This window comes from Oryza glaberrima, chromosome 12 (genome assembly GCF_000147395.1).
Source record: "Oryza glaberrima chromosome 12, OglaRS2, whole genome shotgun sequence".
NCBI lineage: Eukaryota > Viridiplantae > Streptophyta > Magnoliopsida > Poales > Poaceae > Oryza > Oryza glaberrima.
Window position 1 is genome coordinate 8,785,432 of NC_068337.1, and position 26,843 is coordinate 8,812,274.

At 43.1% G+C, this 26,843-nt stretch overlaps 4 protein-coding genes across 5 annotated transcripts; 2 read left to right on the plus strand and 2 right to left on the minus strand.

Moving 5' to 3' along the window:
- The first annotated feature begins 7,300 nt into the window (after positions 1-7,300).
- LOC127757469 (protein WVD2-like 7) lies at positions 7,301-11,411 on the plus strand. 2 transcript variants are annotated; one of them, XM_052282979.1, is made up of 7 exons: positions 7,301-7,539; positions 7,637-8,230; positions 8,344-8,745; positions 8,833-8,891; positions 9,128-9,218; positions 9,665-9,751; positions 10,147-10,997. In XM_052282979.1, the coding sequence occupies exons 1-7, from the start codon at positions 7,453-7,455 to the stop codon at positions 10,204-10,206; spliced, it is 1,380 nt and encodes a 459-aa protein (XP_052138939.1). In that variant the 5' UTR covers positions 7,301-7,452; the 3' UTR covers positions 10,207-10,997. The 2 variants fall into 2 exon arrangements, with proteins under 2 accessions (XP_052138939.1, XP_052138938.1); XM_052282978.1 differs by lacking the exon at positions 10,147-10,997 and adding an exon at positions 11,004-11,411 and having other exon boundaries at positions 7,303-7,539.
- Positions 11,412-11,638: 227 nt separating this feature from the next.
- On the plus strand, positions 11,639-13,269 carry LOC127757470 (senescence-specific cysteine protease SAG39-like). Its single transcript, XM_052282980.1, has 2 exons — positions 11,639-12,328; positions 12,683-13,269. Exons 1-2 carry the CDS (start codon positions 11,866-11,868, stop codon positions 13,267-13,269), a joined length of 1,050 nt encoding a protein of 349 aa, XP_052138940.1. The 5' UTR covers positions 11,639-11,865.
- Positions 13,270-17,415: 4,146 nt separating this feature from the next.
- LOC127757468 (receptor-like protein EIX2) lies at positions 17,416-20,806 on the minus strand. The gene has a single exon (XM_052282977.1). The coding sequence runs from the start codon at positions 20,804-20,806 to the stop codon at positions 17,831-17,833; it is 2,976 nt and encodes a 991-aa protein (XP_052138937.1). The 3' UTR covers positions 17,416-17,830.
- An 854-nt stretch (positions 20,807-21,660) lies between these two features.
- On the minus strand, positions 21,661-23,897 carry LOC127758110 (uncharacterized). The gene is made up of 2 exons (XM_052283736.1): positions 23,519-23,897; positions 21,661-22,440 (listed from the first exon to the last, which is right to left on the minus strand). The coding sequence occupies exons 1-2, from the start codon at positions 23,684-23,686 to the stop codon at positions 21,871-21,873; spliced, it is 738 nt and encodes a 245-aa protein (XP_052139696.1). The 5' UTR covers positions 23,687-23,897; the 3' UTR covers positions 21,661-21,870.
- Positions 23,898-26,843: the final 2,946 nt, after the last annotated feature.

The window sequence follows — 26,843 nt, forward strand, 5'->3', positions numbered from 1 at the left end:
AAGTATTATGTAACGATCCTATAGACCGCTGATGTTATGTGTTAATTAACATAGGTATTTATTTAAATACCCTGTTTCACTAAATTTATTGGTTGTCTTAATAAAATGCCTTTTGCATATTATTTCAAGACACACTCTACTTTCTCGCTTTATTGATTTACAAAATTCTGTAAATTTTGTACTTTGATTTAGCAAATTCTCTTAATTATGTACAACATGATTAATGGAGGATTTAATAGATGTTCGACTGCACATTTTGATTCACGCTGGCTTCTATGGTGCGAGTAGTATTCCTAGGTTTTGGTTCACGCTGGCGTCTACGGTGCGAGTAGTATTCCTTCGGACCGAAGGAGACACCTGTCTAGTTTACGAGAGGAATAGATAGTTTTCACCTCCCGGACATTTATTTATTTTTTACTGGTCACTACCGTTGAAAATATGGTCACAATTCAGCATATTTTAATCCAAAATATTAAGACAATAAGTATGACATTAGCAGGGAATAAACTAGTGCAAGTTTTAATCAAAAGTAACATACTACAGATCATGCTTAATATAGAATAAGCATAAACATTTGTCACATTGGAGTGCAATGAAAATATTGCACCTAATAGTAGTGTAAGAGAAAAGAACATGAACACGATGAAAATAGAGTTATACCTTGAGAATGGCCCTCCACTGGTGTTTGAGGCAGTATTGCCTCCGTTGGTGTTGATGTTCGCAGCGTCGTCTCCGGGCGCACTGTTGGTGTTGTCCGTTGACATGGTCGCCGAACAGCAGGAGCAGAAGATGTTTACACCGACGAACAGAAGAAGAAACGTGAGCAGTCGTGCGGAAGCACTTCCCAAAAACCTAATCGCCCGCCTACCTGTGCAGGTACTAAAACAAGGCGTGGTTCCGGAGGCCCTGCTCGTCCCGATCTCTTGTGCGCACAAGCGATCAGAACCGGGGTATATAGAAGCAGCTCAACAACAAAGGGAGGATGAACCAGTGATGGAGATCAAAGAGTTCGACCTCTCGTCTGTCCCTGTAATCCCTTATAGTGCACAGGAGGGGAAGGGGAAGAGAATCGATCCAATTAATTCCGGGAAGGAGAAGAGAATCGATCCAATTAATTCTGTTACCACAGTCCTTGCTCGTCCCGATCTCTTGTGCGCGCAAGCGATCAGTACCGGGGTGTACAGAAGCAGCTCAGCAACAAAGGGAGGATGAACCGGCGATGGAGATCAGAGAGTTCGATCTCTCGTCTGTCCCTGTAATCCCTTATAGTGCGCAGGAGGGAAGGGAGAAGAGAATCGATCCAATTAATTCCTTTACCGCAGTAACAACGTAATCATTATAGTGCACAGGTGGGAAGGGAGAAGAGAATCGATCTAATTAATTCAGTTACCGCAGTAACAACGTAATCAATCAAGGAATTGAGTTACAGAAGTGATCGTTCTGCTGAATTATTTGGATTCAATTGCCAACCGTTGCAAAACTTACGAGAGAGCAGTTGCAGCCGCTCGCCTCGCCTCACCACGGCCTGGCCTAGCTTGGCACTCGCATGTGGTTATCCGATCCCCACCTCAACTAGTCAACAGGGAATCTCTAACAACTCGCTATTTAAGTTGAGATACTCCACTTTTAATCTCCAAGGTGGTATTATTGTCCCTAACACTGGTGGAGAAACATTTTTTACTCCCGGTTGGTAACCCCATTTAGTCCCGGGTTTCCAACCGGGAGTAGGAATCCAGGACTAAAGATGCCCGGTTGAAATAATTTCAACCGGGACTAAAGATGGATCTTTAGTTCCGGTTGGTAGCAAAAACCGGGATGAAAGAGAAAGATCTTTAGTTACCAACCGGGACTAAAGAGGGGATAGCGGCAGTCTAGATGGTCCCTTTTCTTTTTTTTGTTTCTTTTTTATTTTCTCCCGAATCGAGTGGCATGCACATCCTAAATCAAACCCCAAATCCCCAAATCAAAGTAACATCCCAATCCACGTCACAAATCTTAAAGTTACTAATATACACAAATCAAATACATCACAGATTATACATCTCAGACCCATACAATCAATCACAAAATTATACATATTAGTGAATCACAAAATATATATAAAAAAAGAGAGAAAACAAGCTCCAATCACGGCGCCACTACTACCGCGCGCGCCCTGCAACCGTACATCATGCGTCCGTCCATCCACCACGCGTCCGCACGGCGCGCGGCCTCCGTCTCCAGGGGAGGGAGGAGGAAGGGGAGGAGGGCCTCCGTCTCAGGGGAGGGAGGAGGAAGTGAGGGCCTCCGTCTCCAGGGGAGGGAGGAGGAAGGGGAGGAGAGGGGAGGGGAGGAGGAAGGGGAGGAGGGCGTCCGTCTCCTGGGAGAGGAGGAGGGGAGGGGAGGGGATAAGGAAGGGGAGGATCTGAGTGGTTGCGATTGTGGAGGAGAAGATAAGGGATAGGATTATATACAATGTGTTGAATTTTACTCCCGGTTGGTAATATCAACCGAGAGTAAAGATCTACATGATCTTTAGTCCCGGTTGGTGTCACCAACTGGGAGTAAAGATCCTCGCCCCCTGACATGCCTCTGACAGGGAATGAACCGGGACTAAAGACCATCTTTAGTCCCGGTTAGTAACAACAACTGGGACTAAAGATCATATAATGGCTGTGGAGTTTTCAACCGGGGCTAAAGATCATTTTTAGTCCCGGTTCTTTTCGGAACCGGGACTATTGTGGTTTTGGGTCGACCCAGCAAAGATCATTTTTCCAGTAGTGTAACATTAATTGTGGACCCTTTGAGATTTTAATTGAATTAAATTGGGCCTAGCCCATTTATTCCAACAACTACTGGTGCATGTCTATCCTATCCACTTTGGTCAGTAAATACTGTCATCCCCATTCTCTTTCTTTCTCTAAGCTTAACACACTTATTATTATTATTATTATTATTATTATTATTATTATTATTATTATTATTATTATTATTATTATTATTATTATTATTATTATTATTATTATTATTATTATTATTATTATTATTATTACACTGACCCTCTCCTTTTTTTTCCGTTGATCCTCGATTCTTCACCCATGTCCCCGGTCTGAACCGGAAAGGGGGTCCCACAGTCCCCCGCTTGACGAGTTCACCCTCCGACACCTTCCTTCTTTACCATGTATGAGAAGTTCGCGGAGAGCGCTACGCATTGGACGTCTGGAGATTTGCACGATGTTTCACTGTATGTTGAATAAATGTTGCAATGTTTCATCACTCGAAGAAAATGTTTCCACATGAAATCTCCGGATGATGTTTCTCTGTATGTTGAATGAATGTTGCAATGTTTCATCGCTCAAAAAAAATGTTTCAACATCAATTGTTTCTTGATGTTTCATCTTTCACTGAAGAATGTTTCACCGCTTTATCGAAGATATTTCACTGCTTTTATCAAAGATGTTTCAATCGAATGCAACACTCAAGAAGATTGTCTGTGACAACAAAAACCCAATATATGCAACATCCAGTACCGATTTAAGAAACATTCAGAAAAGATGGATTGCAACATCACGAACACACTATGTGAAAAAAAAAAACATGTGATGTGCAACAATCCTCGCTAGCTAGTTCAACATTGCCACAAGCCTCCTTACCTTCGTTGCCGAGCTCAGAGCCCTATCAGGTGATGGCGCCTCAAGCTTTCCGTTACGCTGCACCGTCGCTGCCAACATGGTTGCCGACGCTCACCGCATCTAGCCGCCAGAACTGCTACACCGGCTACCGCGCGAACGCATGGTAGTCCTCGCCAACGACAAGCACCACCCCACGCTTCTTCCCTCTCTTCCATCCGTACACCACCACCAGGAGAGAAGGTGAAGAACAGCGGAGCGCGGCCGTCACCGTAGATGCCGCCCAGCGCCTCCATTGCTAGTGCCACCCGGAACACGGCCACCACGCCCCACGCTTGCCACACGACGCCCCCGACGAACGTCGCCGGTGGCGGGAACACCGTCACGAGGCCCTCCTCCTCCCCTGGCAATGCCCAGAACAACACCTCCAGAGACTCGTGCAGCACACGAGGGGTGTGGCTGAACAGCCAGAATCCAGTCACCCGCGACGGCAGCCCGCCGTCTACAGCGGCGGTGGCACCATCACCGCCTGATGACACTGCCGCCGCGTGTGTAGCATGGGGACGCCGGAATGAGGATAAGGTTGGGGACGAGGTGGGATAAGGATAAGGTTGGGGAAATGATGGGTTTCGACTGTGAGTCCATATGATCCTCCGGAGTTTAGTCTCATATCGGATGTACGATACTAAGGTTTTCGGAAGTTTGCTCATACCTAAAAGTAAACTTTTGACAAATTAGCTAAGGCCCTATTCGGAAGTGAGGTTAGAGCAATTAGCCGGTTAGCTTAGAAGATAAGAAAGTCAATTAACGCATGATTAATTAGTATTAACTATTATAAACTTAAAAGGTATTGTTTTTAATTTTATGTAAAAAAAAGACTTGAAAAGAATGTCTGCAATAATCTAAGTACCAATAGCTGAAGAGAGCGAGGCGTATAGGGCACGTGAAACGAGATAGGTTATTAACACAAGATTAATTGAGTATTCACAATTACCGGCTCAAAAATATATTTATTTGACTTTTTGAAAAACTTTTATAATATAAAACATTTACACAAACTTAGGTTGTGTTCTTTTCTCCACCTTCTCAACTTCTACTCTCTTATTTCATAGGCACGTTTATCGAACTGCTAGACGGTATATTTTTTTAAAAAAAAATCTATAGTTACTTTAAAAAAATATCATATTAATCTATTTCCAAGTAAAAATTTACTACTAATACTTAACTCATCTGCCAATGAGCCACTCTGTTTTGTGTGTGTGTGTGTGGGAGTGAAGTTCTCAAACGTACATTTTATCTTCATCCAAGTTAGTAGAAGCGAACGCAGCCGTAGCCGCTCCGAATTGCAGTGTAGTACTGTAGTGTAGTATTTGAAGAGGGTACCAAAGTTGAGAGTGTAATAATGTACTTTGAACAGTGTTAAAATAATTCAATGCAGAAGTTGATTTCAAATATCAAATAGATCTATTTTTCAACTTTATAATAATTAAAACTCAATTAATCATACGCAAATGGTTTTCTCGTTTTACGTGTGTTGACTTCATCTTTATCTTAATCTAATTAATCTATCTTAATTACTATCTTTGTCCCAAAATGTACGTATTTTTAAGGTTGACATGGGTATTAAGAAAGTGTTAACAGCGAAATCTGGTAAGCACCGAAGTCATCATCGGTCTAGAGTCAGTATCGGCTTTAAAGTCCTAGAATTGACGATAAGAATTATCAAGTCTCCAATAGTCGGATTCTTGCTATATTCGGTTAAGAAAATTAATCTACTAAAGGAAGGTTATCTAGAAGTGACCGAGTTTAAGAAGAATGCTGCATGGCAGTTTATTTATTAATTAGGAAGAGCTTATTAGTTTTCTTTTATCTTTAGAAAAGTGTGTTTAGTGTCCGATAAGGACTTTATGCTTTCCTTTTATCTTTAGAAAAGTTTCTTTCTTGTCCAACAAGGACTATCTACCCATGGGTATAAATATGTACACCCGGGGTTATTGTAAACTATCTCCACGAGCACTACAATTCGACCATCACCACCCTTTTTTACTTTTCTACTTTTCCGACGAGTTTATACTTGTCATGGCTGTTTGCATTGGCGGGGCTAGGGCTTCGACACTCTGATCTTGTCAATCTAAAGCACCTACTATCATATATTTTAATTAATCTAGCTTGGTAGTTCGATTACTTGTATCGGCTGAGATTCACTTTACCAGATTGGATTAGCTAAGACACCCACCACCCTAAAAATTAGTCAAGGGCTTGATCGTGATATTATGGCTGTGTTCGGCAGACTGGGTTTGGAACCCATGTCCCACGCACGGAAAACGGAGCGGTCCATTAGCGCGTGATTAATTAAGTATTAGTTTTTTTTTTCAAAAATGGATCAATATGATTATTTCAAGCAACTTTCGTATAGAATTTTTTTTGCAAAAAATACACTGTTTAGCAGTTTGAAAAACATGCGTGCGAAAAACGAGAGTTGGGAGTTGGGAACAGGGGCAACAAATACAGCCTATGTTTTTTTTCACACTCAGTGCTGCATCAGTTGAGTTTGATCTACTAAGTTGTGCTTAGAACCATAATCCATAGCCTGCTTCTTGATTGCTAATAAGGGTTTCATTGGGGTTTCAGCTGATAAGGTATCTAGAAATTGTATCGGCTTACAAGGATATCATATAAGTTGGATTTAGCCGATGACATTTCACTGTTTATCTAATCTCGTGGATTTTATGGCATCAGACCTTCACCCGATGTATGATTTAACCTTTGGATCGAATACTTGTTCTATCGTATCATTGTTAGCCAATTGGTTTCTACTGGATTATATTGTTGTCCAGTCATTGGCCGAGCGTGGATTTTTCGTCAACAGAAAGTATGTGGGAATGACTGGAGGAAGTGTATGATTGGTTGAGAAGAGAAAGTTGGTGGAGAAGAACGACTGTGATTGTTCGAGACAAGGATACAGGTGAAAAAATAGTGTTATTTTGGAGAAGGTAGCTTGAAATAACTACATAGATGGAGGTAGGAAATAAGATAGATTAATACAAATCAAGATAAAAATGAAGTTGGTGCACGTAAAACAAGATAATCATTAGCGTATGGTTAATTGAGTTTTAATTATTATAAACTTGATAAATAGATTTATTTGATATTTTAAATCAAATTCTATATTAAATTTCCTTTAACAAATAAGTATCCCCTCTGTCTAAAATATAAGCATTTTTGACTCTGATACGATCTCCGAGATATTACTTTGACCAACAATATGTATAAAATTAAGATGTTTTAGATAAAATGAGTTACTTAAATCTAGTACATGATTGATCTTTTTTATTTTTTTATTAATAGTCAAAGTTAAAATTGTTTGACTTGTCACTATGCTAAAAATACTTATATTTTCGAACGGAGGGAGTACAATGTTTAATCGTTTTGCTAATTTAAACCAAAGATAAAATCTATATCTTAGAAAAAACAGGATGGAGTATTAAACTTGGTCTTATGATATGTGCTGAAAAAGAAAAAAAAAGGTAAATCTACTATAGCCGCTACAAACATTTCTCCCTCTGACCCTACGCAGTGTGCGACTCAGGTCAAACACTGTGTAACGGTCACCCGTAGGCCCCCGACCCAACCCCAGCTCCTCCCAACGTACACCTGACCCCTCTCCTCCTCCCCACAATTCAAATCCCACCACCACGCTCAGCGCCTGTGACCACCACCCCCCCTTCCCCAAAGCAATCATACTCCCCTCCTCCTCTTCCTTCCACATTTCCAAAAGGCAATCCAATCCAGCGAAGCTTTTTTCACCACCCCAGAAGCTCAGATCCAATCCAGCCTCGCCGCCATGGGAGCCGACCTGGACTTCTCGCCGCCGCCGCCACCGGAGCCCGCGCTGTCGCCGGAGCCGGAGATCCTCGCCCCCGACCACCAGGTGCCGCCCCCCGCCTTCCTCCTGTTCGTCGAATTGTCGGAGAGATCGAATCGATCGATTTTGGTGAGATTAACTGGGTTTCTAATGGTGGGGTTAGAGCTGGAAGGCGGAGATGATGTCGGCGCTGGGGGAGTCGGTGTCGTTCGGGCGGTTCCTTGCCGAGCCGCTGGAGTGGGGGAGGTGGTCGGCGTTCGCCCACAACCGCTACCTCGAGGAGGCGGCGCACCAGTCGCGCCCGGGCTCCGTCGCCCAGAAGAAGGCCTTCTTCGAGGCGCACTACGCCCGGAAGCGCAAGACCGACGCCGACGCCGACGCCACCGGCAGTGACGTCGACCCTGACGAGGCCAATGCCGCCGCCGCCGCCGCTGTCTCGTCGGCGCGCTCCTCCTCCTCTTCGTGTATGACGGACGAGCCCGCCGCGGAGGAGACGACGAGCTGCGTCGTCGGTTCGGGCGTTGTCGCTGCTGGGCCGGTGGAAGAGATGGTGGAGCTGGATGTCATCACCGATGGTGGGGTTGGCTCCTATTGCGGAGTGAATGCGGATGAAGCCGCGCATCACAAGCAGGATGGTGCCCTTGTTGGTGAATCGAGAGATGTGTTGCAAGCGATGGAGAGGCAGAAGGGTACTACTCACGATCCTTGTGCTGACAATTCCGTGCCTGCTGATGCAGACGACAAGCAACCATTGAAGGTGACATTTCTGTTCATCAAATTATGTGGGGATTTTGTTCGTAATGTGCAGCGGAATCAAATGTTTGGGCATTTTACATACCACCCTGTACTGTAATGTTGTGTTCTTTTCAGGAAAGTTCCATTGTTAATCAGGGAAGTGCCGAGTCTGTAAAGAGAAGACGGCTTCCATCTCTGCTTCAGAAACCGGCCAAATTCAGCTCTCCTTCCTCTGGTAGCAAAGGGCCTGCCTCATCGGCAAAAAGACGGTCACGTCTGCATTCTTCAAAGGAGAACAGCTCACCTCCTAACAACGAAAGCGACCAGCAGGCAACAAGTTCAGTGCCTCAAAATCGGTCCATCTTGGAAGCGTTTCAGAAGTCAAAGAACTTTGGTAGGTGCGAAACAGGCAATGCTGCCTCGAGCTCTAAAAATCTTGGCACCACAATTGCTGCAAGGATTAGTCAGCTGGAATCTGCAACTGGGCCTGTGAAACACACTGATTCTGCACTGAGCCAAGTCAAGCCACCAATAGAGGTTTGAAGCTGCCTAATTCATGGAATGAACATAACTTTTTTCAATTAATTTTTATCGTTGCACTAATTTTGTTTGACGGCATTTCAGGCATTTCCCAAAGATGTGTCGGAAATTACCTCGAGAACATCCCAACTGGAAGAACAAAGGTACGTTTGACAGCAGAGTTGTGAGAGCCTGAATATACCAAAGTCGTGTAGGGATTGATCTGAACATTAGACTTTTATACTGAAAGAATTTACGTCCTTGTGTGATGTAAATGAACATTTTTGACATTATAATGTAGAGTACGCCAATTCATCTTTTTTTTTTTTACTTGAAAGAGATAGTGGAGTTTTTTGGTTTCCCTGAATGACTTGATTGCATCATCTTCTAACATCATCAGGTCCTCACATGTAACGAGGGTGAAAGAAAAGTTATTTGGTTTTACCTCACAATCAGCGCATCAGAAAGCCAATACACCACGTAAAGAGAAGGTAAATACTAAAGTACCTGACCGAGTGAATGCAATATGATAGAAATAGCCGCACTGCTCTGTTTTGATATGTTTTATGAAGTTCCATGCTGTTAATATTTTGGTAGGAATTGCCAGATACTAAAATACCAGCTAATAATATCAAAATAATATCAAGGACATACCAAATAGAAGTTCCATGGTTGTCTAGTAAATAATACTTTTATAAACTACATGTTTTCAAGACGAGATTTTTATGATCCTTGAAGAGGTACCATGAGATACCATACTTTACAATGTTAATTTGTTGTTATACTTCCCATACCATCCTAATGTTGAGGTACCATAAATTAATGTAAAAATTGTGATACCTTCTCAAAGATCATAATAAATCACTCTCAAGATAACGGATAATGATTGAAAAGATATTGTAGATCAGGTATAACCTTACATGCTACTCTTATGCAGGGAAAAACCCAAAATGAAAGCTTCAAGGCTCGTCCACTGCCAAATTTTTATCGTAGAAATAAGCAAGCAAAGGATTCAAGTCACCAGGTACAAGTCTATTCCAATTTGTTGTGCTAATTGAGAGTGTGTCATCGAAATCATGTTAGACTAACTGAATCAACATACTTCCAAATGAACCGTAAACCGATATGTTATTATTCCTTATGAAATCTGGAGGTTTGTGTGTGAACATTTGTGAGGAACAATGCATAGTGACGAGCACAAACATTCTCAAGTCAAAACTTTCCAATATCAAATATGTGCATCTGGCAAGTAACATAGTGGTTTACTTCACATATCTGGTGAAAATCATAGTTCCTCTTATGTTCGTTAATTGTGTGATTTTTCCTCCAATTTGTCGTGTAAGGTTTTTTTTGGCAACATAAATTCATGTTTGTTTGGTATTCGTCTAAATGATGTGTAAATTAATTTGTATGTGATAGGTATCTATGGTCCCTAACGTAGAAAGAACCAGAGATAGATCAACATCACTCTATAGATAATCATCATTATGCCTTCATAATGATGGTATCAGTTACTGGATATTATGGTACACCCACGCTGCACATTTCTTCCTGTGTATTCCTGCATCACACTTCTGATGAACATTTTGGAGATGTCAAGATCAATTTGATCCATCCATGAGAACAAGTGGTGTGCCAATTTCATATGTTCCTTTTACCTATTGGTGGAGTCAATAGGAACAAGTTCAGAACTTTGCATCATTGAGCAAAGGAGCCTTGCTGAACGACTCATCTATTATTGCAAATCATAATTGTTCAAAAAAGAATAATATGTGCATATTATTCAGAATGGGCAAAATTAAGCAGCAGAAATAGAGAATGTAATTGGTACCCAATCTCACTGATTATTAACTTCATGTTTGACCTGTAACTTCAGATGTGGAATTACTGATTTTGAAATCCAATTATTTAGTCTTTCATCTGCATTTATTCTAAGAAGGAATTAGACCTCATATTTACATTGTAACAGCATTTGGTCTATATTGTAATGCAAATGGATGATAAATAACAAAGAAAAACTTCTCTGTTTTGGAGTTTTTCCATTTCTTGCAAACACTATCCTTTTGTATGATCTGAAGTTCTGAACTAATTCATGACTGCAGCTCACATCGATGTTTTATTTTGTGTATTTATCAGTTGTGAATTGTCTATACAAATCAGATGTAAAAGGAGAATCACCGATCTGTATTTTCATTTTCTCCGCTTTGCAATTGGCTCTATACATTTGTGTCAAAGTTCTGAGATCTCAACCTCTGACAACAAAAATTTAAATGCAGAGTTCACAAGGTGTCAACAACAGTCAAGCACACCCAACAAGCAAAGAAGCATCCAAAGACAAACAAATATGTTGCTTTCCACTCAGAAGGCTGGGTTAGATTATATAATCTCTTTTATTTTTCTCCGGCGATTTTAGGGCTTCTAGTAAATAATAGCTTATTTGTTTGATTCTTATCTTCTTGTGCTGTGTTGTCTTTGTAGTACTTCCAATCTGTATTAATGTTGTTAGTTATGTTTGCCCTTCCAATCTGTATTAGAGGATGCCTCTCTACGCATCTAATTCTCGAGTTAGGCTTGCTGATTGTAATTGGGACTATCATTTTCTAGCTTGGAAAATAAGCAGAGGTGTTGTTGAGCAGTGAATTTTTTTTTTTTATCTCAATAGCACGAGCACATGTAACATGTTCAAACTACCCTTTTTGGGGATGGTAAACATGTAATCCGAGTATCCTATGATGTTCATTTTCTAAATTTCTAATGTGCAGAACCCAGAACGTCGTATGTTGTCTGTTTCGTTTTTTAATTCCTCATCCAGCAGCCTACCTGCACTGCCCGCCCGGCTGCTCATTGTTAATTCCTTTCTCTTTTGCCGGCTTTTTTTAACCTCTTATTTAATTCATAAGTCACAGGAGAAGCTAGCGTACGTTCTAATTGCAGGTTTTTAATTACTAGTAATAATCCTGTGATCAATTAGCTTCACGGCTACGCTGGAGTGTCCCTATCAACACCTGCAGGAGCAGCACTATATAAACCACATACCATCCAATCCATTTGGACAAACCAAACACAGTACAAAACACACAGTAGTAGCTGTAACTAAGCAGCAAGCAACTCACAAATCCTGATCTGGTTGATCTCACCATGGGCGCCATCTCCAAGCCATTGCTCCTTGCCATCCTCTGCTGCATCGTCTGCCTCTACAGCAGCAGCGGCGGCGCCATTGTCGCGGCGGCGCGTGAGCTCGGCGGCGGCGCGGCCATGGCGGCGAGGCACGAGAGGTGGATGGCGCAGCACGGCCGTGTGTACAAGGACGCCGCGGAGAAGGCGCGGCGGTTCGAGGTGTTCAAGGCCAACGTCGCGTTCATCGAGTCGTTCAATGCCGGTGGGAAGAACAGGTACTGGCTCGGCGTCAACCAGTTCGCGGATCTCACCAGCGAGGAGTTCAAGGCCACCATGACCAACAACAAGGGGTTCAGTACTCCTAATGGTGTTAGGGTGTCAACTGGGTTCAAGTACGAGAATGTTAGTGCCGATGCTTTGCCTGCATCCGTGGACTGGAGGACCAAAGGTGCCGTCACTCCCATCAAGGACCAAGGCCAATGTGGTAAGTACACAAATAACAGATGCACTTGGTAGTACAGTGGTAAGGTGAGTGGTTTGAACGCTAACGTTTCGTGTTTAATTCCGAACACACTCACAAGTCCTTCTAATTATTTTATAATCAAGTTTCTCCATAGTTATCCTTATACTTTCCCTCATTTTAAGTACACAAATAACCTCCTTGGTTGTCCTCATTTTAAGTACACAAAGAACCAAGGTCAAAGCATGAAAAAATAATCCATCTTTCATCTTTGTGAACAAGGTGGCACGTCGGCTGTTTTTCATCCTTAATTAATGCAGAGACCGGAAGTTTCTCACTTTCATTAGATAATAGCATCTACCATAATCACAAGTGCAGGCTGCTGCTGGGCGTTCTCGGCCGTGGCAGCGATGGAGGGCATCGTCAAGCTGAGCACCGGCAAGCTCATCTCGCTGTCGGAGCAGGAGCTGGTCGACTGCGACGTCGACGGCAACGACCACGGCTGCGAGGGCGGCGAGATGGACGGCGCGTTCCAGTTCATCCTCAGCAACGGCGGCCTCACAGCCGAGGCAAACTACCCGTACACGGCGGAGGACGGTCAGTGCAAGACCACGGCGGCGGCGAGCGTCGCCGCGTCCATCAGGGGCTACGAGGACGTGCCGGCCAACGACGAGCCCAGCCTCATGAAGGCCGTCGCCGGCCAGCCGGTGTCGGTGGCCGTGGACGCGTCCAAGTTCCAGTTCTACGGCGGCGGCGTGATGGCCGGCGAATGCGGCACCAGCCTAGACCACGGCGTCACCGTGATCGGCTATGGCGCGGCGAGCGATGGCACCAAGTATTGGCTGGTGAAGAACTCGTGGGGCACGACGTGGGGCGAGGCCGGGTACCTGAGGATGGAGAAGGATATTGATGACAAGAGGGGTATGTGTGGCCTTGCCATGCAGCCTTCCTACCCTACTGCGTAGCTTAGCAAGGTGTTGAATAATTGTATACACAACCATATATATTGTCTTGTAATGCATGTTCCAATGTGGGTTATTTGTTCAGTTACAAGAATGTATGTAAATATATTGGATATGGAATTAAAGATTGGGAATTAATTTTAGAGAAAACCCAAGAAATGTCATTAACAGGCGTCCAATTTCAAAAAATGTTATCGATAAGTGTGAGTTTCATATAATGTTATTTTACAAAGGGATTTTGTTCCAGAAATGCCATCACCGTTAGGGTTTTTGTCTATCACACGTCGTTAAATGCATTATTCATCCTATAGCACTTAATTAATGGAGGGTTGCTAACGGAACAATAAAAAAAGATAAGTTACATAGTCAAAAATGAAAATATCGGTTAATTGTTAGTCTAAATTAAGCGGAACATCAGGTGAATCAAAATAAAATTGACTATTATAGGGAGGGAAAAAGAAATCCTATCAGGCCTTGTTCGGTTTGAAATGAATTGAGAAGAATTGGAGGGAATTGATAGGAAATAATTCCATAGTACAATAGGTGTGGAATAAATCCACTCCAATCCCTTTCTCATGAGGAGAAACCAAACAAGGCCTTAGGGAGTAAATTGAATCTACCCTATAATTCACCAACTACCTCTTACATCCTTCATACTTCATTCATCAAATCTAACGGATGAAAATCATCGAATCCAACCGCTCCTGTTGCCCCACGTCTCCCCCGCCTCCCCTTCTCGCACCCCTCACTCCCGAAATCACGCCGCATCCACCCTCCTCTCTCTCTCTCTCTCTCTCTCGCTCTTCTCTCCTCTCTCTCGCACTCACCCGATGTCGCCCCCACCCGCGCGTCGCCGATTCCCCATCCACGATTTCTATGCTCTCCCGCACCGCCCCTCCGTCATCGTCGCGTGAAGGTCGCGTGAAGTCCTCGCCGATCCCCCGCCTCCGTCGCACAGATCCAAGTCGCGGCATCGCCAAACCCCCGTCCCCAAGTCGCTGTCGCCGATCCCGCATCTCCTCTGCCCCGTCCTTGCCGATCCCCTGCCTCCGTCGCGCCGTCACGCCACCGATTCCCCCCTCCTTGTCGGGAGCGCCGCGGGGTTCAGTCGGTGCCGATCCCCAATTTGTTGTCGCCGCCTCCTTCTCCCCTGATTGAAGTGTTGTCAAGTTTCTCCGAGGTGTTTGTTTTTCTGATGGTTAAAGTGTAGTACAAACTGTGCAAATAAAATCAATGTTTTCATCCCATTCATTTGGTATCCATGACTAAAAATTATTAGGACTTATCTAGCCTGAGATAGCCAACGATCGATTCATTTTTTTTCTTTTCAAGTTGTGCTAATGTATGTATGTTCAGAATTACATGCCATTTGGATTCGCATGTCATTAGAGTAACTGGACTGGCATTCATTTATAGTTACAATAATTCCTGTTATCAATTCTCCAGTGGTATATTTGCTGAAAATATATGAAACTTGACACAAATCTCACATCTTAATAGCTCAAAATATATGTAATAGTACTCAAATAAACTTTTCCTGAAGTTTTCTATTGTGCTTTATGTATTATATTTTCAGATATTCACAACCTATTTTATACTGTTGATTACTGATAATATGGGAAGCATTAGTAAGATGTACAGGAATGATGATTATAGATATATGGTACAGCAAATTTGTCTATCACCAATACCATGCAATTTAATGATTTTGTGCAGTCCTTGATTAATGACATCTTGAAGTACATGTACAGTTAGGACAATGTCAGATTAAAATCCAAATCCATGCTTACAGTTACTTCACATCTGAAGTAAGATAAATTATCCTAGGAATTAAATTCAAGATTTTATTGGTATTTTGGTTCTTAGGATTAGGATTTTTGCATCAAAAGAGTACTACTAGATTGCAGATAGGTCAAGGCTCTCCCTGAAACAACCTTTTACATGGACACTGCATAGTAAGGTCCAGTGAGTTTTATCATTTCAGACGTGTGCAACTCTCTGTTCTTTACTCCTTCCCCAAATAAATTGCTCTATATAAGATATCCAGTTATAAGCTCTAGAATTTTGAATTTGATTTTTTTTTGCTCATTTTTGCATATTGCACGTGGAATGGATATCCTGCTTAATGAATACTATCCTGCTGCAGTTTTCCTTTTTTGTTTTGGTGAATTTTGTACTATGCAGTTGGTCTTGATCAGTTCGTGCTACTTTTGTTTGCAGTTAGTGGAACTGAGTTTGGTTCTTCCTATTCAGATACATTGTTTCCTGCATGATCAATGACTCAAATCTCAATGAAGATAGGCATATTGCTATTCCAGGTTGGTTATCTGAATGTGCGCAGGTTTGCAATTTGCATATCATTGGATGTATATGGTTGATAACTTGATATGGGAGTAATTGGGAAATCTGTGATAAGGTATGAATCTTCCCTTTTGAAGCATTTCTACAGCACTATTGAAGTACCACATAGTTTTTTTGGCCATATTTATTTATAACCATGCAAGGAATAATAACTCTTCCTGATTAGGGCTAATTTTTTTTGTACAAACTCTATGATTAACAGAATTGTTCTAATTTGAAACAGAGCTCTCTAGTTTAGAGCTTGATCAGTGAGTTAAAAAAATTGTAGAATACGTGAGTACCGAACATGTTATAATTTGAAGCACACTCCTCTGATTGAAAACTTTGACCAGTCAGGTTTGAACTTTGAATTATGTGTCCTCTTTATGCATATACTTTCTTTCATTTCAGGTGAGGATCATTTTATTTAGAGATTAATTTGAAAAAAATTGTAGTAACAACTCTTTCTAATTAGGGCTAAATTTTGTATAAAATCTTTGAGTAGAAGAATTGTTTTGACCTAAAACGGAGTCCTAACATGATATCAGTGAGAGTTACAAAATGTTTGTAATATCTGTGAGTACGAGGATCATTCTAATTTGGAACTCAACTCCTCCGATGACAACTTTAATCAGGCAGTGTGAATTATGCATTTCTTGTTCTCATGAACAATATTTGTTTGAAAAGTGAAAGATCGGAGGTATGTTTTGCCACGGTGGATGAACAGAAAGCCCGGTGAGGATGGCAAACATGGAGTGAAGAGGGTATGATATATGCTGTGGTCAGAAGAAGTTGCTCCTATGATGGAAATTGTGAGCAAGACAGGCCCTCGAATTCTTTTTTTTCCCTGATGAATATGTAATTTGGATATGCTGTTGGAATCAGTTGAAATTTATTTGTAACTCCACTTTCTCTTTTCCCCGTCATATATGTATGCATTGCTGAAAGTGATGTGAAGAGGGGAATAGATAGCGTGTAGCCTGGCAATGGATCATTGGATTGCATCTATGTTTCTGATGGTCTTGCGGGTTTGAGACTTTGAGCTTGAGAATGTATTTCTATTTTTGGATTTGTCTTTCTGTCACCTTGATGGATAGATATTGCGGTTTTTTAGTTAACTTTTACCTAACTCATTTTATTTATGAATGGAAATGTAATTTTAATCTTATTATTTATTCAAATGTTATGGGATAAAATCCTTATTTGCCTCTAAAGGTAGATATTTACCGAATGTTACCGTAGCGTTAGCACGGGTAAGTTACTAGTCATTTTCAATGGACTAAACAATTCTTTTCAACTAGATTGAAACTAAAGGATTTTTCTGGTTGATTTTTACGTGAGAACACTGATTTTTGGGTGGGTGCTATTTTTCTAAACCTTTTTTTATAACTGCATTAATAATTAAAAATTATTAATGCAGTTTCTTTATATGCGGGAACTACGACGGGAGAGGACGGCGGACGGACTCTGCTTTTAGCAGCCCACGCACCCCTAGTCAGCCCAAATTGACAGCCGCAGGCCCAGCAAAATGGCCCAACAAGTCAGCAGCCGGCGGCCGCCGCCGGTCGCCGTTCCCCCAAAATTCGGCGGCGCCTTGCCCGCCGCCCGGACGGCCGACGCGACGCGGACGCCACGTCACACACACGCCGTCGTCCATGCCAAAGCTCTCGCAGTCTCGCGGCAGCAAGAGCGGCGGAGGCTGGAGCCCCGAGCCCGAAGGTGGCCAGCCCCCTCGCCGCCGGCTAGCCCCTGAAACCCCTCCCCTCCGTGGAGCACGGCCGGTAAGATTTCTGAAATGAATCCCCTTTCACAAGTCTCACAAACACATTGCCCATCTTTTTAATTTCAAACTGAATCAATTGTAGGGCTTGAAATTGGGGAAAAATAATTGTAATACAAAAAAAAGGAGGTATAGATTGGTGTCATGGAATCAACTGAATTAATCACTGAATAATTTTCTACTTATGAGTATATGACAAGGAAAATGCTACCACATTATGTTACATAAAGAGAAGAGAAGCAAAACTCAGATAAAATACCATAAGTTTGTGAACTGAACAATATTGCATATGTGTATCACACAATTATCTTATTACAAGCCATACATGCAAATGATTAATTATACATAGAAGATGCTACCAACACAAGGCATGGTGGTTAATAAGCAGACTCAACACCCACATCAACCACTAGATTCTTGTATATATTAGAGACTAGAGATATATCAACGATTATTTGCACCTAACTTCCTCTTTAAGACGGCACATCTAATTTTTACACTAACAGAAATCTTCTTCTGCTGTCTATCAACAAACATGAAATAGGATTTTCTCCAACTAGTTTTGAACAGCAGCAAACAAAGAACCACCCAGAGGCTGAGGACAAATCCAATAGCCATGCCAAGATAAAGGGATATATGTTCCAAATCAACATGATTTCCAGGTAAGTCTTTGCTTGTCGCATTTCCAGAACAGTTTCTAGTTAAAGGAGGACCACATAAACCAATGTTTCCAATGTAGGAAGACGCGTCATATGATCCCATAGTGTTTCCTCTTGGAATTCTTCCAGATAGATTGTTGTATGTGAGGTTCATGGTGCCCAAAGCGTTAAGATCCTGCATGCTCGAAGGGATTTCACCAGAAAGCTCATTGTGAGATAGGTCAAGAGATTCCAATTGTTTGAGCTGACCAATAGTCTCCGGGATTTCCCCATTTATGAGGTTCCAAGAAAAGTTCAAACTTTTTAGTGCAACAAGAGCACCGATGTCTTGAGGGATTGCTCCAGTAAAATTGTTCTTCGACAAGTCAAGGTTCACCACACGGGAAATTCCACGTGAAAATTCAAGTTGCTGCCCTTTTGTTTGAACTGATACCAGTTCATAGAAAAAAATTATATCATACATCGCACCTTGACCAGTTAAGACGATTTCATCTAGAAGAACACTGTATCCAGATGTGCGAGCCATTGCACTCAAGTTAACCAAAGAGTCAGGTATGCTTCCAGAGAAGTAGTTTTCAGCGAGGTCTAAGAACTGTAATTGATCAATCTTTGTAAGTTCTGTGGGAATGTGTCCCGAAAACATATTTGACCGTAGACGCAACAATGATAAAATTGGCAGAAACTTCTTTCCCATCCACAGTGGTAAATTTCCAGAAAACTGATTATAGGATAGATCAAGAAAAACTAGGCGCGGGTAACTTCTGAAAATCAATGGGAATTCTCCGGAGAGGTTGTTACTATTTAAGTTTACGACAATGAGTTGTCCTGTGCGTGGATTTGAATCTTCTTGATAAATTGGAATTTCCCCGCCAAGTATATTTCCAGATAGATCTAATATTTCCAAGTGTTCCAGTGAGAACAGTGAAGATGGAATGGTGCCTGATATTAAATTGTCATAGAGAGTAAGTGACTGTAACAACGGGGCTCCGAAATCTGATGGCAGTGGTCCTGATAATGAGTTCCGTTGCAAGTACATGTATGTTACATTTATTGGAAATTTTGGAACCATACCAGTAAATCTGTTGTTGGACAGATCCATGGTTTTTGCTGCCATAAACTCCAACGTTGCTGGTAGCTTGCCCATTATCTGATTATATGCCACATCCAAAAATTCTGCTCTTGAAAACACAATCCAAAACCAATCTGGGATTGTAGTAATGCTTGTGTTTGCAATTTGAAGGTGTTGAATGCTTGTTTGTGATCTAAGCCATGGTGGGACTTCTGGTCCTAGCTGCAAAGATTGTAAGAGAACTGCCTGCAGTTTAAATGGAGGAATCCAATTTGAGCTGACCTTAATTTGTAGATGTGTATTTCCCAACCCTAAGAACAGTAGATCTGTAAGGTTTCCTAGTTGATCTTCCTTGACTATGCCATTGAGTTTATTGGAAGAAAGATCTAAAAAATTCAGTTTTGTGAGAGTCCATATCCATGATGGTATAGCTCCTGTGATATTATTATTGGAGAGAAGCAAGACAGTTAAGTTGGCCAGAGGTTCTGACCAATTTGGCAGGGTTCCACCAATATTATTATGAGATAAACCCAACTGTTGCAGTTTGTTCCAAGGACAGTTTGGCAACCTTTCTATCAATTCTCTGATATCCCCTGAAGTATTGGTACCTTGTAGACCCAGTACCTTCAGGTTGCATAGATTTCTGAAACTTGAGGGTATCATGGTTGACATGAGATTGTTCCCTTGGAAATAGACTTCTTCAAGAGAGGCCATCCTGCCTATTTCGTCAGGAATTGAACCATAGAAACCACATGGCCGGATATTAAGAAAAGTTAGACTAGTTATATTCCAAAACCAGTTGGGTGCAATTGTGGTACGAAAATTGTTCCATGAGATGTCAAGCACCTCGAGCACCGTGAGATTGGACCGACGAAGGAAAGGAACTGTTTTCCTCAGCCCACACTGTTGCAGGTAGAGTACTTTCAGAGCAGGAAGCATGTTGATTTCATCAACCCAATCCATTGCAGTGGTAAGGTTCACATAGTTCATGACCAGATACTTCAGTGAGGATAGGTGTGACAGCCATGAAAGGTCAACCGAGTATAGCTGGTTGTATGGATAGTTGTAAGAGGTCAGATCGAGGTAGGAAAGTTTGGAGATGTTGCCAAGCTGTGGTGGTATACTTCCATAGAAGAAACCATGTGAAAGGTTGAGATATCTAAGGCTTGGAAGAGAACCAAGAAACACTGGTATCTGTGACCAATTGAAGTTGTTGCAACTCAAATCTAGATACCTCAATTTCTGTAAACTGACCAAAGAGTAGCTCATCTCACCTCTGAGTTTGTCTCCGTAGAAGCTGAGACAGTCGTCTGTGTTCCCACGGAGTCTCAGCTTGATGACATGGCCGGTTCTGTTGCTGCACCTGACACCCCACCAGCTGCAGCAATCCTCGCCCTGCCATGATGCGAGGCGGCTGTTCGGGTCGAAGAAGGTTGCCTTCATGGCGAGAAGCGCAGCCCTCTCATCGGCGATGCAGCTCCGGTCCGACGACGTCGATGCAGCAGAAGGGATGGATGCTGTGGCTGGTGGGAACAAGGAGAGAAGAAGGCACAGCAATGCTATCTTCAGAGTTTCAGGAGGAGGAAACCTGGGCTCAGCCATTCTGTTTTTCTTCTTTTTCTGTGTGAATGAATGGATGCAAATGTAATATGCAAAAGTATATATTTGCTCATGAATGACACTTCGGATCATGTTATATAGTGACTACTGTTAGAAGAAAATACTGATCCTCTTTTCCTTTTTTTTTTCTTTTTTGTAGTAGTATTATGTTTATCTCTGTCATTCGAGTCATGATGGAGTGTCTGGTCCAGTTGATTTGAATGTGATATTTGCGTCCTCTTCATGGAATTCCCCTGCACCCGGTCATACGGCAATGAAATCTTACTAGTCAACAAAAGCAACAAGTTTTTGCTTGCATTTCGACCTCACGCCTGGTATTGTAAGAACTCAGATGTGGGTGATCTGCTGCTCATTTCCAGTGTGAAAGTCAGCAGGAGCTACTGATAGTCTGCCCTACTGAACACGGTGTGATTTGTGCTTGCAAATTGGGACATATTTTTTGTGGCTGTTCCTGGTCAGACGCCAAGCACAACGGCTGTATATGGGTTTCCACGCTTTTACCATGACTTGCCACATATCATGCCATGTCTGACAGGGAGCAGCAACTGAGTGGCCTGAAAGGGGATTCTAGATCAACCAAAGTTGAATTCTGTGAAATCTTGTCTGTTATTTTGTACACATGTTTGATGTTATTTTCCTGCTGGATTTAATTTTCTTACCATTCATTTCCACCACTTATCTATGCAGACGAGAAATATAACAAGAGGGTGCAAAAGTTTATACTTTAAGTGAAACCTACGTGTGTTTCCAATGTATATCATAATATTTCATCTACAAAAAGGTAAAACATATTTCACATAAAAAAGGTACATCATTTTTAATCCTGCTTAGCTGCTGCCTGTTATAGCATTTTATCCTTAAAATTATTTCTTCATCACTGTTGTCAAACCTATAAACAATAATAAACCGTTTATGAAGGCACAAAACTTGCATTGCAGAAAACATCTGCTATGGTTGGTTTCCTGAATTCGACATGCAGCAAACAACATCTGATATTACACATGGACACATATAGTGGAAGATTGATCCAACAAAACAATCGCACTGAACAAATCTGACGATGCCGATTGTGACAACAGTTGCATCCCCCATAAGCACAATTGAATTTTCATGGAGCTCTTCTTCCATCCGTCTCTTTACATCTTCCTTCTCTTACTTGGGTTTCTACCACTCTCATCAGAACTTGATTCTGACTTCTGTTGTTGCATTGCAGGCATGGTCTTTAGGTACTCTCTCAGCGTCTCAGTGATACCACCAAGACCGATGGAGGTGAAGAAATTGATCCAGAATCTTGTGTTCTTCGGATGATCCATTAGAAAGATTGAATCAAAATAATCTTTCATTTTAGGATCGCTCAGTCTCTTATTGAGTTGGCGAATTCCAAGGTGATCTGATAACTCATGGAACAATATTTTTATGAAAATTCTTGAAGACGACGTGGTATCCTCCTCTGTCAAACGGATGTAGGCCAAAACATGCCATGGAAGCGCTTCGGTGGCCAACAAATGCGCGAAAAAGTTGGCAACATTCCTCAGCTTATTTGTGTCGAGACGATCGATCATCAAATATTGTTGCGCAAAACATTTCTCGAAGTTCTTTCGGTAAACTTTGTTGATTAGGCACAATCTTTGTGCTAGTAATCCGTAATTTGGAAGGTAGGTTCTCTCTTGAGAGCAACACTCGAAGAGCATAATGCATAATTCCATCTGAGAAATGAAACAGGCAACAGTTAGCATAGGGGAAAAACCATATCATGCAAATTTCAATCAGCTACCTGATAATTTAAATAAGTCAATTGAACCTGAAATGCCTAATGCTCACGTAGTTAGTACTAGTACTTAGTATTGTTCCTTAACAATTATTACTAACAACTTGGTTCACTATTTTTTCCATTGACAAATTATCATCTGGTGTTCAGGAGCTGGCTACCCAAATAGTTCGTGAAATCATGCATTATTATCACTACAAAAGTGTTCTGATATGTATCCACGCACTGAAATATCAATAGTGTTTTAATGACCAAGTACTAACTAGTACAGTATCAATTTTGAGAAACTAGGCTATCAGGCACAGAGCAGGAAATCTTCAAGAGTGAGGGGAAACTGTGGACATCCACCCGAGTGATTCGAATCCATGTTTTTTTATAAGCTGTACAATATTTTTTTAAAAAGAAAATAGGCTCTACAAGATAACTGTGATGGAAGAAGAGACGGCTTAATCAAAGCCATCAAAATTAAAGGGACGGCTTGGATTAAGTGAAATCCACCCAATGGATTTGGTCGTAACTCCAGGGGATCCACACCCATCTCCGTAGGGGGGTTGAACTTGTTTATATCTTTTGTTTTAATTTTTTTTTTCAAAATTTTCACTGAGTTTTGAGAGAATCTTGTTTATATCTTTTGAGTTTTTGCTTGCAATGTTTGACCACTCGTCTTATTTAAAAAATTTGTGCAAATATAAAAGACGAAAAGTTGTGCTTAAAATACTTTGGATAATAAAGTAAGTCATAAAGAAAATAAATAATAATTCTAAAAATTTTTGAATAAGACGAATGGTCAAACAGTGTAAGTAAAAACTCAAAATCCTTTATATTATGGGACGGAGGGAGTAGGAATTTAGTAGACTAAGTCTAGCTCAAGGCATAGCTACCCTAAGCTTGTGTTTGCGCCCGCATCAAGGGTATTGTTTTTCTAATAAGGAAATTAACAAATTACCATAATAAAAACTGAAAAGACAATTCTAATAATTAAAGAAGAAACGAGTGAACCAAACTGCAGTTGTTACCTCTTGGCCAGGCTCGAGCTTGATTTCAGCGAGCTTGTGGCCAGCTTCTTCAAAGTCGATGGTCGACATGATCGTCAGGTATATCATCCTCCGGATCTCCACCGTGCGCTGCCCGGGGATCATCTCCGGCGAAAGCGGCTTCACGTACCCAACGCACGCTCCTCGCATTCCTCTCGATCGATCCGGGTTAATGAAGGAAACGAAACCTTCTCCGATTATTTCCGATGGAAACCGATCGATCGATCGATCGATGCACTCCGCCTCCGACTCGACTGGTCGACTGGCCGGCGGCCGGAGGACTACGGTGCGGCGCTATCGGCCGGGGAGGTGAATTTGGTAGGGGGAGGGATCGAGCAATGCAATCCGTTGGCCGCGCGAGGACGCCGCGTTACGAGGAGCAAAACCTCTGCGATCTATCCGCTCTGGTTTAATTCCATGCCCAAATTACCAGTTTCCGAATAGGAGGAGTCGTAGGAGTAAATTTTAATTTCTTCCTAGTTTCCGAGTAGGATGGGGGCCATGGTGCGATAGATATGCGTTATGCTCCATTTTCTAATAGATAGTATCACAACAAAATAAATTATAATTACGTAAATTTTTTTAATAAGACGAATGATAAAACGTGTAACAAAAAGTTAACAGTGTCAACTATCATACACCAGATCCTCACACCTCTGACGGGATACCTGTGACAGGCAAACGAAATGGTCACTGATGACCGTCACCTTTGACGGGTCATACAGGATGCTGTCATCGGTAAGGCATCCGACTGCGACCCGTCACAGGTAACTAGTCACCTGTGACGGGTTGAAAATAGAACCCGTCACAGGTGAGGTTTACCTCACCTCAAACGGGTTGAAGTCCTAACCCGTCACAGGTGACTAGTTACCTGTGACGGGTCGCAGACGGACGGCCTGTCAGAGATGAGGTTTACTCACCTCAAACGGCTTTAAGTCCTAGCCCGTTTGAGATGACTTCTGCCACTATATATATATCTCCTCTCCCAGTGGGGCCCATAGGAGGAGATAAGGTCTGCCGGCACCCTCTTCTCCACTTCTCCTCTATCTCTTCCACTTCTTCTCTATCTCACCTCTCTTTCTCTGCGCAGGGGCGGGAGGGGAGGCGCGGCGGCGCCGGCCCGGCGGGGGCGGCGGCGGCTGCGGCGGCCCGGCCGCCAGATCCGGCAGGAGCGGGAGGGAAGGCGCGGCGGCGGACGACGGATCTGGAGCCGTGGCGCAGTGGCGGCTGACGGCGGGAGGGGAGGCGGCCGAGGCCCGATGGCGGTAGCGGTCTCCACCTCCGCCGTCGCTGCCGGCGACTTCTCCAGCCGCGCCTTCGCCTCCTCCCGCACTAGCCGGCCGCCACCTACGCCTCCACCTCCGCCGGCGCCTCCCCCCGCCTCCCGGCCGCCAACGCCACCGACGCCTCCCTCAGCTCCACCACCGACCGCGCTAGCCGCTAGATCCGACCTCTACAAGGCCGGGGATGCGCAGATCTGAATGCCAGGTACCGCCTCCTCCATGCCCACCCACCGGCCATCTCGGTGAGGTTTCTTCTTCTTGTTGTTTTTTTTTACTTAAATCTTGTTGTTGTTGTTGTTGTTGTTGTTGTTGTTGATTTGAGGTGTTTGGTTTGAGAATGTGGGCTCTAATGGTGGTTTCTTGTTTCTTGATTTTTGTTTGGTGGTGCAACAGCAGTGGAGTGCCTCTTCGAGATCCTCCGCCGCCTCCCCGGCGACTGCGAGTGCGGCGCCTCCACCTGCGTCTCCCGTAGCTGGTTCGTCATGGAGGACGACGAACTATTGGCCAGTGTGCCCCTTTTGTGAATGATATGATATTATTGTATGATAAATTCTTGCCATCCCCTTTTGTGAATGATTGCTATATGAGATGGTGATGCGGTGATGGAGGACAATGAACTATTGGTCAGTTTGAAGTTTTTGTGATGTGGTCAGTTTGATGACAGCAAGCACCACCATGGCAGCTTGCGCCAATTTTCTTGCTAGGGTTTTTTCACACGTGTGACGGGTTGCAATCTAATTTTCTTTTTTTTTTCTGGATTATAGATATCACTGACGGCTCACAAACTAATGGGCCATTTGAGATAATAGTTACCTGTGACGGGTTCTATATGTGGCCCGTCATAGGGGCTAGTCACCACTGACGGTCCTTCACCCGTCAAAGGTGAAGAGAGTCATCACTGACCACTAATCTCTGACGAGAGGCCGAATCCGTCAGAGGTGATGGTTTAGGCCCGTCACAGCTAGCATGGTCCGGCATAGTATATTAAAAAAACAGATATAGTCGATTAACAACCGGCAACCACGTGGAATCCACTAGCCAAAAGAAAAGAAGTCGGCTCGATCCGATACTTCGAGCAACCCCAACCCTAGCGTAAATCCACCTAATAACAATGTATCAAGAAATTAACACATCCCAATTTCCACATATCAACACATATCAATTCCCAATTCCTCATATCAATAGTTCAACTCATAAACAACAAATAATCTCCAGATCTCATATCAACAGATGAACAACACATCCAACATGAACAAGAACAACATCCCACATGAACCATCAATAATGCCCTAAGTTGTACATGCACCTGTAGCCAATCCATCATCAGATCCGTCAGCAGGGCCGCCGTGGAGAAGGGGAGAGGGAGACCGATGGTAGTGACCTTCGTCGTCATCGTCGCTGCTCCTGCTCATTGTCAACTCCCCTAAGCTCATGGCGGCTTTGGTCGCCCTTGAGCTCATCACTACCAAAGCTTGTCGGCGTTGCTCCTGCTCATGGTTGTGTGGAGGTGGCGGAAGTGAGCGGAGAGGCCGTGAAGGTGAGGCAGCGGTGGAAGAGAGGGGAAGGGACGGTGGAAGAGAGGCAATCGGTAAGCCTGGACGGTGCTAGGAACGATGGCAAATGCTGCCCGGCCTGCGTCACCTGCACCGGCATGCCCGAGGTGACTGTGTCCTTCTCCATCTCCATGCCCAGCTCCATCGATGAGCCTGGACGATGTTGCTCCTGCTCATGGTGGAGGAGGCTCGGGAAGAGGGCGACGTGTGAGGAAGACAGATGCGGGCGAGGAAGGAGGTGGAGTACGGCCACAACGGGGAGGCGACAGAGGTGAGGTGGAGGAAGAGCGGAAGAGGCGTAGCATGATGGCAGGGGAGGTGGCGTTGCAGCAGAGGAGGAATGGGGAGATCTGGTGAGTGGCGGACGGGAGGGGGACGAAGAAAAGGAGCATTGTAGGAGGGAGAGGATAAGGCTAGGCTTTGATCAACTTGGCTTGGTTTTTGTGGGTGCAGGTTTCTAAAAGAATTGGC